Raw genomic sequence first — 15519 nt, forward strand, 5'->3', positions numbered from 1 at the left:
CCGATAACTATTGCATTCCCACACTTTTTACTCCTCCCCTGTGCAGCAGAGCCAACCGTGATGCAACAAATTGGACTGTTGCTGCTATCCCCTGAGAGGCCATTCCCCCCAACAGTATCCAAAGCACTATATCTGTGTTGCAGGGGTTTAGCCACAGGAGATTCCTGAACTGCCTACCTAGTCCTCTTGCTGTGCCTGGTCACCCATTCCCTTGCTGCCAGTGGAGTCTGAGCCTGCGGTGTGACCACCTCTCTATACGTGCTGTCCACAAAACTGTCCACCTCGTGGATGCTCCACAGTGTCCCCAGCTGCTGCTCCAGCTCCAAAATCCAGGCTTCCAGAGACACTTCCTGCACACATCCCGGTCCCTAGAAATGTTCCCGGCTTCTGACATGGAGCACGAGGATCACACCACGCTTTGAGCTCTCCTGCAATGACTTAACCCATCAAATTAACCTTTTGGAGGATCTTAATGTCAAATAACATCAGTTACTCTAGGGCCCTTCTTCCTTGGTCCTCATTACTATAGAACTTCCTAAAAAAAAAACACTACTTACTATATATTAAATAAACTGTAAACCTTTCTTACCTTCGAGACTTACCCAGCTATTCACAGCTATTCCCTCACAGCAGTGACTCAGCAACCAATCACCTTGCAGCTTTTCTGTGATGTTACTGTTTGGCTTTTTTTTTTCAAACTCCAGCGGGTTGGAAGAGGTCCGACTGCTGTCTACTCCTGAAGGTAAGTGAAGGCCCCGAGCCTCGCATTGGACTTATCCCCTCCCGATTCAGTTTTGTTTTCGCACAGGTCGGACTGCTCTCCGCTCCAGAAGGTAAATTGCACAGTCCTAAAGAGTGTGCAGTAACAGAGGGACCTGTGGGGTGGGGGGGGCGGGGGGGGGGGGGCGGTGGCATGTGCATGTGCACTGATCTTTGAAAGGGCAGGACATATTGAGAGTGTGGTTCGAAAAGCGTATACGATCTTGTGTTTCATATATAGAGGCATAAAGTACAGAAGCAGGGAAGTTAAAATAAAGGCTCTGTATCTGAATGTACGTAGCATTTACAGCAAGGTAGATGAACTGATAGCACACATTGAAGTAAATATATCCGATCTGATAGCCATTCCGGAGGTATGGCTGCAGGATGACGAGGATTGTGTCCTCAACATTCAAGAATAATAGGAAACTAGGTAAAGGTGGAGGGGTAGCACTGTTAATCAAGGATGGCATTGGTGCAATAGCTAGAGATGACCTTGGTTCAGGGGATCAAGGTGTGGTTTGGTTGGAGATGAGGAATAGTAGGGAAAGAAGTCACTAGTGGAAGTGGTCTACAGGTCCCCTAAAAGTAACTACAATGTAGGACGAAGTATCCAAGGATAAAGATTGGCTGGGTCTGACTTTAATTTGGAAAGCTTTAAATGATATGTTAGGTGATCTGTGGAGTGATAGGATTGAATTATCAGTGCTTTTCTCCCACCGCAATCAGAATTATATACCTTGATTGGGGGCTTTGATTGGAGTGGTTGGTTGTAACAATACACGCATGCAAATAGAGACAGAAAAGAGCAGAAGAAAAATAGTAGAGAAGTTTGAAGCAATCTCTGAAAAGGGTTTTTTTTTGTTACTGTGCTTTGAGCTTGCTGTAGTTCTTGCTTGTAGGTAGATCTTGCTTTTTGTTGGGGCCTAGTATTCTTTTTAAACCTTGTTCACTGTAGGAGACTTTTCTCTCTTGGGGTTCATATGTCTTCAGTGGTTTTCAGTTCTGTGAAAAAGAAATGAAAGCAGACAGGAGAGGCTGTGGCAAGCTAGCCAGTCTTGTCAGTTCAGGAGCAACTGATTTCTGCCTTCAAAAACTCTGTGGCAAGTGCCAATTCAAAAAACTCAGGTTGCCCAGCAGATTAGTCATGTGCCTAGGGGTGGTGTGACCACGTCCATTTGTGTATTCGGCCCCCTGAGCAGTCAACCTGGAATGCGAGCTCCTCCACCCTCAATGTCTGGTAATCAAAAGTCCATTGTGGATTGAATGTGTCAGGAAATGGTCTTTTGTCCCTTTTAAGCACAGTCTGTAAATATGAAAATGTCTTTACTGTCAAGGGTCTGGTCTTGCTTTCTTTTAAAAAGCAAGTTCTTTCTTTACTCTAGTAACAGTTTTTTTAAAAATCGATGTTCATGTGGCAAAATTAATGTGGCTCATTCTTGGTGGGTGGGGCCCTGCATAACAACAACACATTTCATTTCATTTAATTTCATGAGGCTAAATCTTTTTATCTGAAATACTGGCCCAAAACAGAAATATTTTGCCTCACCAACTGCTTTGGAGTGCCCCCTGTTGTATGATCTGGTAGAAATCTTCAAAGATGAGCTATTACCTTTCAGGGTCCTCCCAATTCTTTGGACTAGAGGAATTATCCGAATTTACATCACTGCCAGGGAGCTTCGCTTTTTGGTATGCTTATCAGGAAATTGTAGACATAGGCTTGTGGACAGGAGTCTTTGGCGTGTGTGCCACACTCCAATCGATGTTCAGCATTGGAGACTGCTGGGAGTGATAACGCCTGGAAGGAATGCACTGTAGACCACTAATGGGCAAAGGACCACACTTGAGGCAACAGCAAATAGTAGAAATGAAGTTGTTATTGGGTATTCCATGATTAGGGGGACAGACAGGCATTTCTGTAAATGTCATTGTGAGTCCTGCATGGATCTGGTGCTGTGAAATGAGGTGGGCCAAGTGGACCAAGTGTCTGTGGTGGAACAATTAGGTAAGAGTGATCACCGTGTCACCCGTAATGCAGAAAAGCAAGAAAGGATATCAGGTACAATGTCTAGATTGTAAGAAGGCTAATTGCATTGCAATGGAGCTGATCTAGCTGAGACTGACAGGAAAAACAATGGGTTATCTATAAGGAACAGATGTGTCAGCTACAGGAGAGTTATATTCGCATTGGGGCGAAAAGCAGGAGAACCAAAAACAGGGCTCTGTGGACGATGAAGGAGATAGAGATTATGATGAAACAAAAAAGAGGGTGTATGATGCATGTCAGGTGAATTTTTCAAGTGAGAACTGGAGAGTCAAATAGAATAGGTTGAGCGGGGTGGCGAAGAGGAAAATAAGACTGGCAAAGAGAGAATGAGATTCGAAAGTCAGCCACCCTAAAAGAAAACCCAGAAATCTTCTACCACCATGGAAATAGTAAGCGAAGAGGTGGAGTGGGGCCCATTAGGGACAAAAAGGGTAAACTATGCTTAGAGGCACAGGGCAGCGGGAGGAGGCCCTTAAGTGGCAGTTAATTGGCCACCTAAGGGCCTTGATTGACCTGAGGCAGGCATGCCATTTCTCGCCAACCCCTCAATTTGCAGCAGGGCGGGAAAGCTCTGGGAACAGCACCGCCTGACTCTAACTCAGTTTTACGACCCTAACCCCCAGGCCCGCCACAAACCCGCTCCTTCAGGGGGGCATAAAATTCCAGCCTCTGTTTCTGTCTCTGCAGCTCCTGCCTGACCTATCGAATATTTCTAACGTTTTCTGTTTTTATGTCTGAAGTATAATTTTTTGTCTTAACTTAAAATAAAACCACAGTTTCTCAAGCATAAACAGTTTAATTGAAACAAAGCAACTTAGTTGCCTGCTGATATTGTGAAATGAACCTTAAGTTGCACACAAGTTGAATCTGAGAAGGTAAATTTATTTGTTATAGCATATCAGTTGCCAAGCAGTACACAGTTTAAATGCATAAAGTTACATTGTGCAACCACTTACATGAAGCAATGAAGAACACATACACTTTTATATACTTCCTTTTCTCAGGTTTTTATTTTGCAACTTAGGACTTGTGATAGTAGCAGGTACTACAGTGACATTCTGTGTGATTTTCGATCTTCAGGTTTCCCATTAACGTCACCTAAAAATATTAAGAAATAATAGTGTCACAGTGACATTCAACATACAGACACAATTCCTTGGACCAGTTAATGAACTTCACCCATTTTCATCAATCAATGGTTGCACCCTCCTCTTCCAGAACCTCACTCATAAGCATTCATATGTGAGCCTTGACAATGGGTTGTAAGCAAGCTATTAAACTGCAGAGAACATTCTCACCAACCCCTCGTAAATTTGCAGCAGGGCGGGAAAGGGCCAATAACGTCACCACCCGGCTCCAACTCAATTTTACGACCCTAACCCCCACCCCCGCCGCCCCTCCTACCGGGGGGCAACAGCTAACGCCTTCTTCTATTGTCATGTAGGATCTACACATGTAGGGCTAACTTTTAATGGCCCCTCGCCACCGCAAATTACCAGCAGCAGGGGGACCTCGGTGCGCCCCATATTGCTCCCGCCCCCACACCGGCACGGCGGCGGCACCACAATTAGCATATGGTAAATGGTACTTACCTTTGCTGATTATGCAGCCCGCCGCCTCTCCATTGACATTTCCTGATTTTTCAATGAACAGGCGGCCGTCACATGCCATCCTGTTCACGATTGGAAGAGCCGGCAGGACCACAGAGGCAGAAGGCTTCATTGCAGAAGGTAAGTTTCTTTTCAGGTGTCACACTCTGAATTCTTAAAGGGAGGAGGGAGGGGGGATTATAGGGGTCTCACTCTACATACTGGAAGGGGGTGCTGGAGAGCGGGATACACAGGGGTTTCACTTTGCATTCTTAAAGGAAAGGGGTCTGGGATTACTGGAGGGAAATCTCAGCTGGCATGAAGGATCCCTCTGTTCACAGTGTAGGCTCTGTGTTTGTTCATGTTTATGAGTGAGCAATGGCACACTAGGCACTCTGTGTGTGTGGAGGTGCCAGAAAGGGCAGGAGCATTAAGCTTATATGGATGTGGGGGCAATCGATTCAGCTGGTAAAAAAGAGAGGCATTTAGCAAATACAAGGACAGAAAATCAACGGAAGTATTAGTGGAGTACAGAAAGTGCAGCATGGAGCTTAAGAAGGCAATTAGGAGAGCAAAGAGGAGATATGAGAAAGCTCTGGCTGGTAAAAGTAGGGAAAATCCCAAGATATTCTATAAGTATATCAATGGGAAGAGGATAACCAGGGAAAGAGTAGGACCCATTAGGGACCAAGGGGGAAATCTGTGGGTGGAGCCAGAGGACATTGGTAGGGTGTCGAACGAATACTTCACATCTGTCTTCACACAACAGAATGAGGATGTAGATATGGATCACGGAGAGAGAGACTGTGAGGCTCTTGAGCAAATTGTCATAGGGAGTGACAAGGTATTGGAGGTTTTGGAAGGCTTAAAAGTGGACAAATCTCCAGGTCTGGAGACCAGTGAGTCTCACGTCAGTGGTCGGGAAACTATTGGAGAAAATTCTGAAGGGGAGAATCTATCTCCACTTGAAGAGGCAAAATTTGATTAGGAATAGTCAGCATGGCTTTGTCAGAGGGATGTCATGCCTAACAAATTTGACTGAATGTTTTGAGCATGTGACCAGGTGTGTAGCTGAGGGTAGTGCAGTTAATGTAGTTTACATGGATTTCAGCAAAGCCTTTGACAAGGTCCCACGTGGGAGACTTATCAAGAAAGCAAATGCACATGGGATACAGGGTAACTTGATAAGGTGTATTCAAAATTGGCTTAGCTGTAGGAGACAGAGAGTGATGACAGATGGCTGTTTTAGTGACTGGACGTCAGTGTCCAGTGGCATACCACAGGGATCTGTGCTGGGCCCCCTATTGTTTGTAATTTATATAAATGACATAGATGACTATGTGGGGGATAGGATCAGTAAGTTCGCGAATGACACAAAGATTGGCCTGGTGGTTAACAGTGAGGTTGAGTGTCTTGGGTCACAGGAAGATATAGACGGGATGGTCAAAAGGGCAGAAAAGTGGCAGATGGAATTTAACCCTGAAAAGTGTGAGGTGATACACTTTGGAAGGAGTAATGTGACACGGAAGTATTCAATGAATGGCCTGACACTGGGAAGTTCCGAGGAACAAAGGGACCTTGGCATGTTTGTCCATAGATCTCTGAAGGCAGAAGGGCAGGTTAATAAGGTGGTGAAAAAGGCATATGGGACACGCCTTTATCAATCGAGGCGTAGATTACAAAAGCAGGGAGGTCATGTTGGAATTGTATAGAGCTTTGTAAGGCCACAGCTGGAGTACTGTGTGCAATTCTGGTCGCCACATTATAGGAAGGATGTGATTGCACTGGAGGGGGTGCAGAGGAGGTTCACCAGGATGTTGCCTGGGATGGAACATTTAAGCTATGAAGTGAGGTTGGATAGGCTTGGGTTGTTTTCACTGGAGCAGAGAAGACTGAGGGGTGACCTGATCGAGGTGTACAAGATTATGAGGGGCATGGACAGGGTGGATAGAGAGCAAATGTTCCCCTTAGTTGAAGGGTCAGTTACGAGGGGTCACAAGTTTAAGGTGAGGGGCAGGCGGTTTAAGGGGGATTTGAGGAAGAACTTTTTTACCTGGAGGGTGGTGACGGTCTGGAATGCACTGCCTGGGAGGGTGGTAGAGGCGGGTTGCCTCACATCCTTTAAAAAGTACCTGATGAGCACTTGGCACGTCATAACATTCAAGGCTATGGGCCAAGTGCTGGCAAATGGGATTGGGTAGACAGGTCAGGTGTCTTTGATGCATCGGTGCAGACTCGATGGGCTGAAGGGCCTCTTCTGCACGGTATTATTCTGTGATTCTGTGATTCTGCTGTACCACTCTGCGTGTTGGCCAAGATGGGCAATGCCATGGCACATCACATAGTTGATCCAGGAAAGCAGCTGATATACCCATCAACATCAATCCCTGCCCTGTAAGGAGTCTTCGAATACATGAAGGGTTCAACTTTATTTATCACATGGAAATAGGTATGGCTCATCCTACATTGTGTCATCCTTGGCTCGTGAGGATCCATATGCACCAGAGGCAACATCAACAGGCAGGTACGATTCACATCGAGGCCCCCGGTCATGAGCAGCAGCCCCCAAGGGGTGCCCACCATTATGTTTGCCGTGCATCAACAGGCGCCACATGACATGCCATTGGGTGTCAGAACACAAGTGACAGAGGCGATTGTGCATGGAGAGAAGGTTATGACACGTCTCTGTGCCCTGTTCAAGGATGACCAGCAGCCTTTGGGCTCTGGTGGACATCCCATGCCTTTGTTCCTCATAGTGGCAGTGGTTTTCAAGCCTGATGCCTTTGCAACATTTTAGGGGCCCACCTTTGTGGGGTCACACAGTCAGCAGTGCACCCCTGCATTAGGGAGGTCACCAATGTCCTGCACCTTCAGGATGGACCCTCACAGTCAGGCCCAGAGGGCCATTGGTTCTGGCATCATAGGTTGTAATGTTCATAGACTGCACTCATGTGGCCATCAGGCCTCCCAGAAGGCTACCACCTGCAGGTGTCACCATTAAGGGAGCCCTCTCAATCTAGGTGAAGCTGGTATGTGATCACCACAGACTGCTTCTCAGGCAGCCGCCATGACACCTGGGTCTTGCGCCAGTCCTGGCTGCCACTGCTGTTCACTGAATTGGCTCAGATGGAGGCGTGGCTTCTTGGAGATAAGAGCTATCCTTTGTAGACGTGGCTCCTGACACCAGAGACCCCACCACTGCTGCAGAGGAGAAATGCAATACCAGCCACGAAGCTACATGAGCCACCTTTGAGCAGGAGATCAGCATGCTGAAAGAGCAGCTCCAATGCCTGTATGGATAGGGTGATGCCCTGCACTATGGGCCAAAAAAGCCAGATCCTTTCTTTGCTGCTCTGCACCACTACGCATCCAATCGGGGCCAGGTCTGGCATAATGAGGAGAGACATCAACAGGATTCCTCCTCGGACTGTGCAGATGCTGAGGATCTGCATGAAAGATGCATGGGAGGGCAGATGGCACCCAGGCTAGCAGTGAGCTAGGGATGTATGGAAGTGGCTTATCAGGCAAAGGCTGCCTGCTCCATAGGAACCAACATGAGTTCTGAAAGCCACACATCACCCTCGCTCACCTGCTGTGAACCAGTCCACATCTGCAGCATCCCTGTGTTAACCATTGGAGGCAGCAGCTGACTGAATCAATGTCCATGTCACTGCATCCGTGGAGATGCATATTAGCAATGGTGACATGGCATTGATGTTATTTGATACATTGGCTCTCCTAAAGGGCCAATGGTGCAAAGGGATGTGACATTGGCGCTACATGCTGGCACACACTATTCACACAGAGAAAAGGACGCACATGTTGGTAAGGAACATTTAGTGCAAGACGTATTTACATTGCTGTGTCACCCGTGCATTTCCATTTGTGTCAGCGTGTTCTCGGGGAAACCTTTGTAACAACTTATATTGTCTGTTGAAGTCTCACGTCCTGAAATGTGCAAATTTAAGATTATTCACCCAGGTGCGGCATGCCTACAAGACGGAATGTTACACTTGAGTGGAAGAAGAGGATCACAACTTGACAGGGCACTAGGACACAGCAGGTGGCAGCAAAGCATAAAGTGCTGGGGTCACTCAGCAGGTCAGGCAGCATCTGGGGAGAGAGAAGCTGAATTAAACTTCAGGTCTGTCAACTTGGATTTCTGCTGCTCTTTCTGCATTTTTGCAGATTCACAGCAGCCCCACTCTTCAGCAGTCACATAAGTATTCTTCGACAGCTCTCAGGAAGTTAGAATAGGGCCCCAGCACCTGCTGCACAACTGTCAAAAACTCTCTCACTGCACCGAATGATCTCTCCCACAGTATATGGGGAGGGCAGCTCGGCATCGTGACTCTAATGAGCCCCCACTGAGTTAAAAGGGCACCTCCGTGCAGCGCGGCGCCCGAATAAAATTCAGCCCGTAGAGCTGGATTTTGTTCTCCCCAGGCATTGGGTTCCATGCTGGAGTGCAGCCTGAAGATGGCTCCACATAAGGCCTGCCACAGACCTCAACATCTGGAGGGCCCAGCCCGATCCTCTCGGCGGCAGTGAGGCTCCATGGCAGACGACGGGACCCCAATTAACATGTTCAAATCAATAAAATGAATACATTTAAATAGACATCCCTGCAGTCTTGAGGGCCCACTGTTATCTTCGCCATGGCAGCCAGTACTCCCGTGCCTTCAGATCACTGTCTGAGAAATGCAACACCGCACTGGTGAGGTAGGTTTGTTAGTGTAGGGCGTGGGATGGGGTCAAATGAGTGTAGAAGATGGTGGAAAAGATTGTATTTTGTGCATTTTTGGGACAAAGGTCAGATGTTAAAGGTAAGTGTTTTTGGAGGGAAAGGTCAAATAATCATTGTTATTGGCTGGGGGGGGGGGGGGGTTGGGAAAGGGGCGTTAGGAATTTCTTTACTTAATTTTGAGGGGTCTGTCTTAATAATTTAAATTAGGTGCCCTTTAAAAGCGGCGCCAGGCCTGCGCACATGCAGCTAACGCCTTTGCCGGGGAGGGACAGCCGCCCCCGCCACGAGACTGGCGGGGACAGGCCGCCCCGGCTATTTAAATGGTCGTGGTGCGAAAGATCGCGGCGGCTCTTTGGTGTGCAGCCAGCCCGGTCTGGCTGTTATCTTTTGAGCTAGTCGCTGAGATCAGCGGCGGGCTCTGAAAATCCAGCCAGTAGATTTTCAGCAGGATGCACTGGACAGCAATCAGGAGTAGAAAACCTGCTTCACCACCCTCCCGAACACAGAACACTGAAGCTATTTGTATCTTCCCTACCATAACGGTGATTCAATACTGACCTCGGATCTTCCTGGTCTGCGGGGCACAATTGCTTCCTGGATAAACTAAATTTTCCATCAGGAAAGTATCACAAACAGGAGGTCTTATGATTGTTCATGTGACCATTTGAAAGTATCGCTCATGAGCAGATTTCACCCGAATTCGCTAGTACAATGTTGACACACATTACAACAAGAGTTGGTGATGTAAGCAGAAAGTAAGTAATCACCGAAGACCACATGAGGTGTTATGTCATGTGTGAGACATTTCAAAATACTTAAGAACTGATGCAAATCCCAGCAGCAGCCAATTTCCGTGGGTCAGTTTACATAACTATTCACAGTTCAAGTTGCATGTTTAAATGGGTGTCGGGAGCTCACTATTGGCTGGAACGTGGAAAAGTCTGCCAGTCAAGTTTAATGGCAATTGAAGGGGAGGGGTGAAATGCAGCGATATAAATTCTTATAGCTTTAAGAAAAGGTCAAAAGGCACCTCAATCCATTGGAAACATGGATCAAAACTGAAAGGAAAGGCAGCTAAGAAATGGCAGGCAAAAATGAATTGAAAGGAAATCCAAGGTGCAGACATAAGTCTGCAGGCAAGGGGCAGAATAGGCTAACCTTCAACTCCTCCTCATGCCTGCTGAACTGTATGTAGGTGGGTACCACTCCATGGCAGCAATCCTACCAGTTTATGTTGCAGCATACCTAACAGGAGGTGAAGTGAGAGGAGGTGAGGTGAGCCCTGAACATCAAGGCAGCATTTGACTGAGTATGATACCAAGGAGCCCAAGCAAAATTGAAGTCATTGGAAATCAGGGTTGGAATCATACCTAGCACAAAGAAAAATGTTTGTGGTTGTTATGGAGGCCAATCGTTTCTGACCTGGGACTTCACTGCAGGAGTTCCTTAGGGTCGTGTCCTAGGCTCAACCATTTTCAGCTGCTTTATCAATGAGCTTCCTTTAACGTGAAATCAGAATTGGGGATGTTCACTGATGATTTCACAGTGTTCACTACCTTTTGCAATTCCTCAGATAATGATATTATTACCCAAGGATATTACAGGAAGCGAGGGAAGAGATTGCTGCACCTTTGGCGATGATCTTTGCGTCTTCACTGTCCACTGGAGTAGTACCGGATGATTGGAGGGTGGCGAATGTTGTTCCCTTGTTCAAGAAAGGGAATAGGGATAACCCTGGGAATTATAGACCAGTCAGTCTTACGTTGGTAGTGGGCAAATTATTGGAGAGGATTCTGAGAGACAGAATTTATGATTATTTGGAAAAGCATGGTTTGATTAGAGACAGTCAGCATGGCTTTGTGAGGGGCAGGTCATGCCTCACAAGCCTTATTGAATTCTTTGAAGATGTGACAAAACACATTGATGAAGGAAGAGCAGTGGATGTGGTGTATATGGATTTTAGCAAGGCGTTTGATAATGTTCCCCATGGTAGGCTCATTCAGAAAGTAAGGAGGCATGGGATTCAGGGAAAGTTGGCTGTCTGGATACAAAATTGGCTGGCCCATAGAAGTCAGAGGGTGGTAGTAGATGGAAAGTATTCAGCATGGAGCTCGGTGACGAGTGGTGTTCCACAAGGATCTGTTCTGGGACCTCTCCTCTTTGTGATTTTTATAAATGACTTGGATGAGGAAGTGGAAGGCTGGGTTAGCAAGTTTGCCGATGACACGAAGGTTACTGGAGTTGTGGATAGTGTGGAAGGCTGTCGTAGGTTGCAATGGGACATTGACAGGATGCAGAGCTGGGCTGAGAAGTGGCAGATGGAGTTCAACCTGGAAAAGTGTGAAGTGATTCATTTTGGAAGGTCGAATTTGAATGCGGAATACAGGCTTAAAGACAGGATTCTTGGTAGTGTGGAGGAACAGAGGGATCTTGGGGTCCATGTCCATAGATCGCTCAAAGTTGCCACCCAAGTTGATAGGGTTGTTAAGAAGGCGTATGGTGTGTTGGCTTTCATTAACAGGGGGATTGAGTTCAAGAGCCGCGAGGTTATGCTGCAGCTCTATAAGGTCCTGGTTCGACCACACTTGGAATATTGTGTTCAGTTCTGGTCGCCTCATTATAGGAAGGATGTGGAAGCTTTAGAGAGGGTGCAGAGGAGATTTACCAGGATGCTGCCTGGACTGGAGGGCATGTCCTATGAAGAAAGATTGAGGGAGCTAGGGCTTTTCTCATTGGAGCGAAGAAGGATGAGAGGTGACTTGATAGAGGGGTACAAGATGATGAGAGGCATAGATAGAGTGCCTCATCTACCGATTAGGCACACTACAGCCTGCCGGACTGAACATTGAGTTCAATAATTTCAGAGCATGACAGCCCCCCATTTTATTTTCATTTTTAGTTATTTTTTCTTCCTTGTTTTTACATTCTTTTTTACAATCTTTTTTTGCATTTATTTCATTTCATCTTAGTTTGTTCAGTTTGCTCACCCACTGTTTTTTTTCAGGTTTTCACTTGCTGCTGTTCAATATTCAGTGTATTAACACCGAATCTGTACTAATGCTTTGTCTTTCAACACACCATTAACATATTGTTTGCCTTTGCTCCGTGACCTTTTGGTCAGCTATGTGGCCTGGTCCAATCTCGACCTCCTTTGTTATCTCTTGCCCCACCCCCACCTCACTTGCTTATAACCTGTGACTTTTCTACTATTTGTCAGTTCCGAAGAAGGGTCATTGACCCGAAACGTTAACTCTGTTTCTCTTTTCACAGATGCTGCCAGACCTGCAGAGTGGTTCCAGCATTTCTTGTTTTTATTACAGCAGAGATAGAGTGGATAGTCAGAGACTTTTTCCCAGGGTGGAAAGGGCTATCACCAGGGGGCATAATTTTAAGGTGATTGGAGGAAGGTTTCAGGGAGATGTCAGAGGTAGGTTCTTTACACAGAGAGTGGTGGGTGCGTGGAATGCGCTGCCAGCAGTGGTAGTAGAAGCAGATACTTTAGGGGCACTTAAGCGACTCTTGGATAGGTACATGGATGATAGTAGAATGAAGGGTAGGTAGTTAGTTTGATCTTAGAGTAGGTTAAAGGTTCGGCACAACATCGTGGGCCGAAGGGCCTGTACTGTGCTGTACTGTTCTATGTTCTATGAAGCAGTCCATGACTGCATGGAGTAAGTCCGAGACAACTTTCAGGTTAGGGCTGATAAGTGGAAAGTAACATTCACACCACACAAGTGCCAGGCAATGATCATCTTCACAAAGAGAGTCTAACCATCTCCTCTTGAAATTCGCTGAATCTCCCACTATCAACATCCTGGGGGTTACCACTGACCAGAAACTGAACTGAACCAGCTATATAAATATTGTAGCTACAAGAGCAGGTTAGACTTTGGATATTCTGCAGAAAGTAACTAAATTCCTGACTTCCCAGAGTCTTTCCACCATCTACAATGCACATGTTAAGAGTGTGATGGAATACTCTGCATGCACCTGAATGAGTGCCACTCCAACAACACTCAAGAAGCTTGGCTCCAGCCATGACATCACCCCGTTTGTTTGGCACCCCATCCACCGCCTTAAAAATTCACTCCCTTCACCGCTTGCATAGTGTGGCTGCAGTGTGTGCTATCGACAAGATGCACTGAAGCAACTGGCCAGGTCTCCTTCAACAGCACTTTCCAAACCCAGGACCTTTTCTGCCTAGAAGAACAAGGACAGCTGCAACTTCCCTTCCAAATCACATACCATCTTGATTCCCTAACAGCACTGTGGGTGGACCTAGATCACACAGACTGGAGCAGTTCGAGAAGGCATTTCACTACCACCTTCTCAAGGGCCATTAGGATGGGAAATAAATGCTAGGCCTGCCAGCAAAGCAAGATCCTATTAACAAATATAAAAGACGTGGAGGCAAGCCTGAACTGGCAGGTGGGCTTGAACTGGCAATTGAACAAATAGTCACATGGGAGGAGGGGGAGAAGGGTAAGCAACAGGGTGAGGAGGAGGTGCTAGATCTCACAGAGAAATTGGGAGTCATGTAAGTTGAGAAGTGGAGATGGGAGAATTTGAGGTGGAGGTGATTGGTGTTGAGGAGAACAAAGAACAAAGAACAGTACAGCACAGGAACAGGCCATTCGGCCCCCCAAGCCTGCGCCGATCTTGATCCCTGCCTAAACTAACAACTTCTGCACTTTCGGGGCCCATATCCCTCTATTCCCTTCCTATTCGTGTATTTGTCAAGATGTCTCTTAAACGTCGCTATCGTATCTGCTTCCAACACCTCCCCTGGCAGCAAGTTCCTCTGTGTAAAAAAACTTGCCTCGCACATCCCCTCTAAACTTTGCCCCTCGCACCTTAAACCTATGTCCCCTCGTAACTGACTCTTCCACCCTGGGAAAAAGCTTCTGACTATCCACTCTGCCCATGCCGCTTATAACTTTGTAAACCTCGATCATGTCGTCCCTCCACCTCCGTCGTTCCAACCTCTCCTCATAGCTAATGCCCTCCAGACCAGGCAACATCCTGGTAAACCTCCTCTGTACCCTCTCCAAAGCCTCCACGTCCTTCTGGCAGTGTGGCGACCAGAATTGCACACAATATTCTAAGTGTGACCTAACTAAGGTTCTGTACAGCTGCAACATGACTTGCCTATTTTTATACTCCATGCCCCGACCGATGAAGGCAAGCATGCCGTATGCCTTCTTGACTACCTTATCCACCTGCGTTGCCACTTTCAATGACCTGTGGACCTGTACGCCCAGATCTCTCTGCCTGTCAATACTCCTAAGGGTTCTGCCATTTACTGTATGCCTCCCACCTGCATTAGACCTTCCAAAATGCATTACCTCACATTTGTCCGGATTAAACTCCATCTGCCATTTCTCCGCCCAAGTCTCCAACCGATCTATATCCTGCTGTATCCTCTGACAATCCTCATCATTATCCGCAACTCCACCAACCTTTGTGTCGTCCGCAAATTTACTAATCAGACCAGCTACATTTTCCTCCAAATCATTTATATATACTACAAACAGCAAAGGTCCCAGCACTGATCCCTGCGGAACACCACTAGTCACATTCGTCCATTCAGAAAAACACCCATCCACTGATACCCTCTGTCTTCTATGACCGAGCCAGTTCTGTATCCATCTTGCCAGCTCACCTCTGATCCCGTGTGACTTCACCTTTTGTACCAGTCTGCAATGCGGGACCTTGTCAAAGGCTTTACTAAAGTCCATATGGATAACATCCACTGCCCTTCCTTCATCAATCATCTTCGTCACTTTCTCAAAAAACTCAATCAAATTAGTAAGACACGACCTCCCCTTCACAAAACCATGCTGTCTCTCGCTAATAAGTTCGTTTGCTTCCAAATGGGAGTAAATCCTGTCCCGAATAATCCTCTCTAATAGTTTCCCTACCACTGGTGTAAGGCTCACTGGCCTATAATTTCCTGGATTATCCTTGCCACCCTTCTTAAACAAAGGAACAATATTGGCTATTCTCCAGTCCTCTGGGACCTCACCTGCAGCCAATGAGGATGCAAAGATTTCTGTCAAGGCCCCAGCAATTTCTTCCCTTGCCTCCCTCAGTATTCTCGGGTAGATCCCATCAGGCCCTGGGGACTTATCTACCTTAATGCTTTGCAAGACACCCAACACCTCCTCCTTTTTGATAATGAGATGACTGGGACTATCTGCACTCCCTTCAGTAGGCTCATCATCCACCAAGTCCTTCTCTTTGGTGAATACTGATGCAAAGTACTCATTTAGCACCTCGCCCATTTCCTCTGGCTCCACACATAGAGTCCCATCTCTGTCCTTGAGTGGGCCAACCCTTTCCCTGGTTACCCTCTTGCTCTTTCTATATGTATAAAA

General features: G+C 46.7%; 1 protein-coding gene across 2 annotated transcripts in view; it reads right to left on the reverse strand.

Annotated features, from left to right (window-relative positions):
• Nucleotides 1–3667: 3667 nt before the first annotated feature.
• Nucleotides 3668–15519, reverse strand: part of cga (glycoprotein hormones, alpha polypeptide) — a 54947-nt gene continuing 43095 nt past the window's right edge. Inside the window, exons 1-2 of one of the 2 annotated variants that reach the window (XR_010976298.1) lie at nt 9701–9919; nt 3817–3904 (exon numbers count right to left, since the gene is read on the reverse strand). Coding sequence is in view for 1 of the 2 variants with exons in the window: in XM_068045787.1 (XP_067901888.1) it covers nt 3827–3904 (78 nt within the window). In the remaining variant the exon portion in view is untranslated. Of the gene's footprint in view, nt 3905–9700; nt 9920–15519 lie in introns of those variants that run through there. The other variant, XM_068045787.1, reaches the window with a different exon arrangement.

This window comes from Heterodontus francisci, chromosome 13 (assembly GCF_036365525.1).
Source record: "Heterodontus francisci isolate sHetFra1 chromosome 13, sHetFra1.hap1, whole genome shotgun sequence".
Classification (NCBI taxonomy): domain Eukaryota; kingdom Metazoa; phylum Chordata; class Chondrichthyes; order Heterodontiformes; family Heterodontidae; genus Heterodontus; species Heterodontus francisci.